General features: G+C 35.8%; 1 protein-coding gene across 1 annotated transcript; it reads left to right on the plus strand.

The window, feature by feature from the left end:
* The first annotated feature begins 1,082 nt into the window (after nt 1–1,082).
* Nucleotides 1,083–2,406, plus strand: LOC106416703. Its single transcript, XM_013857622.3, has 3 exons — nt 1,083–1,254; nt 1,537–1,866; nt 1,943–2,406. The coding sequence occupies exons 1-3, from the start codon at nt 1,188–1,190 to the stop codon at nt 2,176–2,178; spliced, it is 633 nt and encodes a 210-aa protein (XP_013713076.2). The 5' UTR covers nt 1,083–1,187; the 3' UTR covers nt 2,179–2,406.
* Nucleotides 2,407–3,679: the final 1,273 nt, after the last annotated feature.

Consider the following 3,679-nt stretch of genomic DNA (forward strand, 5'->3'; position numbering starts at 1 on the left):
TATTTAATTTAAATATTTAATATACGAACCACAAAATGAATATTTTCTCATTTTTTTGTTTTTTTTTGGAGGTAAATTCGTGTTTGTTCACAACAAAAACTTAATTTATTTTAAGTTTTACTTGATGTATAATATTTTGCATAACCAGTCAATTATGGAAGTTTATTGATCTACCTTATAACACCTTATTTAGGAAAATTAATCTCAACGAAAGCTTTCAACATGATGCATAAACACATATATGTAAGACTTCAGAGTAAAAGTTATGCATCAACACTTCAACTAGGCATGGACAAATTATCCGGATTCGAAGTTCAGGTAACAAACCGAATCCAATTCGACATAGATATCTGAATGGTACATGATTTCCTATATCCAAAAAATCGATCTGAACCTGAACCGAATCCAAAAATTACAGGCATCCGAAAATATCTGAAGTATAAATAGTATATATAAAATATTAATTATATTAATACTTATAATAATTCAAATATTTAAAATTATAATTATAATTTTAAATATATATATTTTTTGGATAAATCAGATATTTTAGATATTTTTTGTTAGTTTTAGCTATTTTTGGATATTCTTGGACACAGTTGGATATACAAAAATAGACCCTAATCGGATATATGGATTATTCTTCTATACATTTGGATTATAATAAGTCAATCAGAACCGGGTTTGGTATTTTTCGGTTCATTCGGATATACTCGATAAAATCCGGATCCGCCAAGTAGCGAACCGAATCAATCCGAGATTTAGAATTACCGATATGTACAAATTTTCCTATATCGAATTACACCGATATTTGAAATACCCGACCCAGATCCCGGTCCGATACCCGAATGTGCATGCCTAAGTTCAACACTCATTCAAACGTATATAATCAAAAAGGTTGATACGTTTTCGTAATGAATCAAATAGACTACCCAATTAATGTAACTACGACTCTTCAGTGTCTGCCACGTTAAGACTCTTCAGTGTCTACATTGTCAACACTATTGTCATTTATATTTCAAATTAAGAAAAAGAATTAATGTATCGAGTTATCCTGCTCTATAAATAGGCTGTTGCTCCAACATATATAACTTCACCCGGAGAAACACTCCTCTTATTTTAGGCAAAATTTTCTATCAGCATTTTTTTCTTTAATATCTCTCTTTTTGTGATCTCTACCTCACAACATGGCTATGAAAACTTTTTTCGTTGTTTCTATGCTTCTCCTTGCCGTCTATTTGCAAACCACACTTGGTAAAAAGATTCATGGCCTGCAAATTACTAATAGTTTTTTTTTAAAATGTACATATTGAAGATATCTACAATCATACAAACTAGATATAATCTTATCATACAATATCTTGTTATTTCTAGAAAAAGTAATGTATTTTTGTTTATTTTGAATCGAAAAAATCATATTTAGATCGGTAATTCAAAAAAATATAGATCACCTTTTTATCCGACAGTCATATATAGATCACTTAATGGAGGTTCTATGCATGTAATAAATAAGTACCATTGCAATTAATTTCTTAGGGAACGAAGTCAAGTGCGAGAAGCTGGACAAAGACACGTGTGCGTTTGCGGTCTCGTCGACCGGTAAACGCTGCGTTTTGGAGCAGAGCATTAAGAGGAGTGGAATCGAGGGGTACACGTGTCGGTCCTCGGAGATAGAAGCAGACAAGGTCACAAACATTATTGAATCAGACGAGTGCATCAAAGCGTGTGGTCTAGACCGGAAATCTTTGGGTATATCCTCGGACGCACTATTGGAATCCCGGTTTACTCAGAAACTCTGCTCGGTTAAATGCTTAACCCAATGCCCTAACGTCGTCGATCTCTTTTCCAACCTTGCTGCTGGCGAAGGTACGGTGTTGTTAGACCTGTTCGGTTACAATTACACCTTTTCTCTAAATACATTTCGGTTTTTTTTTTATACTAGGTGTATATTTGCCAAAGCTATGTGAATCACAAGAAGGACAATCAAGAAGAGCAATGTCGGAGCTTAGAAGCTCGGGAATTGTGAGGGACACTCTTGGACCGGTTGGACCGGTCAGGTTAGGCAAGATGGCACCAGAGCCAGCTACTTCAATGGACTACATGCCGTACGCGCCCGCACCAGAGCCAGCTACTTCAATGGACCACATGTCGTACGCGCCCGCACCTGCGTCCTATTAATTAATGCAAGCGAGCATAGAGAGAAGACGTACCATATCTCATGAGAGATCTGAAGAGAATAATAAAGAACTTTGTGTTTAGATGGTTTTATTACATCGTTTAATGTTTGCTTATTATGTATTACATAAAACACACCACGATGCATAAGGAGACAGTCAGAGTTGTGCACGATCTGGTGAATTTATACTTGTAATATCGTATTATATACTAGTAATGAGTTTGAGCTTATTGATACCAAGATAATACTCAAAACAGATTATTCATTTATGTACCATACTCTAGCAGAACCACCCCTAGCCCCAAGTATGAGAATTGTTTTGTGGGCTCAATTAAAAATATAGAACAAAGCCTCTTCCTCGCTGCGTCTTTCTTCCTCTTCACTGCCTCTATTGCTGCCGGTGTAATCAATTGGAAACAGTAGTCGACAATGGTGAGCCAAAGAACCCATATCGGTAAGCTCTGCATGCCCTGAAATGTCTGAGTGGGAAAGAAACAAGGTTTGCTGAGTTCACTTTGGTTTTTAACTTCAGCTCCGATGGTTTAGTTAGAAGCAATGTATGAGCGAGTAGATTTTGTCTGAATTAGTCAAAGGTTCTGTCTGAATTAATCAAAGGCTAATTTCATGTGAAAGTTTGTTCTGTCATTTGTACCTCTCTTGATGGTTTGGCTCTGGGGCAAAAAAAAAAAGCTGTATGACAGATACTTGAATGATCGCTTTACCTGGTGGTTACTGGAAGGTAATAGTAAATGTTTTTAATGTTTGCTGTAGATATGCTTGCAATGTAGAAGGCGAGGGCATAGTCTTAAAAACTGCCCCGACCAAAACGAAGAGAGCAGCTTCGAGAAGAAACTGTGTTACAACTGTGGAGATACTAACCATTCCCTTTCTCATTGTCCTCTTCCTTTGGAAGGATGGTATACCTGTTCCTAACAGCAGTTAGGTAAGGAAACTTCATTACAATAGTAAATAGATATTAATGGAGTTCCAATCACAAATTATAATTTTGGATCTTTTCTCCAGTATATCAAAATTCTAGAAAACCTTGATGTAAAAATAATAAAACAAGAAAAGCACTATTTGCCTCTAACATGGTGCCAAAACTTATATAATTAGGTTAAAACTTGTCAGGGGTAATCTTGTAAATTGGTGAAGACTTGGGCTTCAAGTCGGCTGTGACCAAACGGGCTTTCTGCGCGCTTCGCTGTCGATCGATGTCAAGATATGAACATTGATCGATTATTCCTCTCTATTATCGACCGATAGTCAAGCTCGATGGTCATCTCGGGTGCTTACTCCAAATATCTCCAAAATGCTCCAAAATCATTATTTATCTCCAAATCACTCCTGATCTTATAAATATAATAAATAGACTCTATAATATAATAATTATTAGTAAAAACATCTATAAGCCATGAATGAAAATGAGTCAAATCCATAGTCTATCAACTCCCCCAGACTTACCATTTTGCTTGTCCTCAAGCAAAACAAACAGGTAGTCTC

Source organism: Brassica napus, chromosome C2 (genome assembly GCF_020379485.1).
Source record: "Brassica napus cultivar Da-Ae chromosome C2, Da-Ae, whole genome shotgun sequence".
Taxonomy (NCBI): domain Eukaryota; kingdom Viridiplantae; phylum Streptophyta; class Magnoliopsida; order Brassicales; family Brassicaceae; genus Brassica; species Brassica napus.

Coding starts and splice junctions, on each gene's coding strand:
- LOC106416703 (XM_013857622.3), top strand. CDS start 1,188: ATGGCTATGAAAACTTTTTTCGTTGTTTCTATGCTTCTCCTTGCCGTC. Junction 1,255..1,536: donor CTATTTGCAAACCACACTTG/GTAAAAAGATTC, acceptor TTAATTTCTTAG/GGAACGAAGTCAAGTGCGAG. Junction 1,867..1,942: donor CAACCTTGCTGCTGGCGAAG/GTACGGTGTTGT, acceptor TTTTTATACTAG/GTGTATATTTGCCAAAGCTA.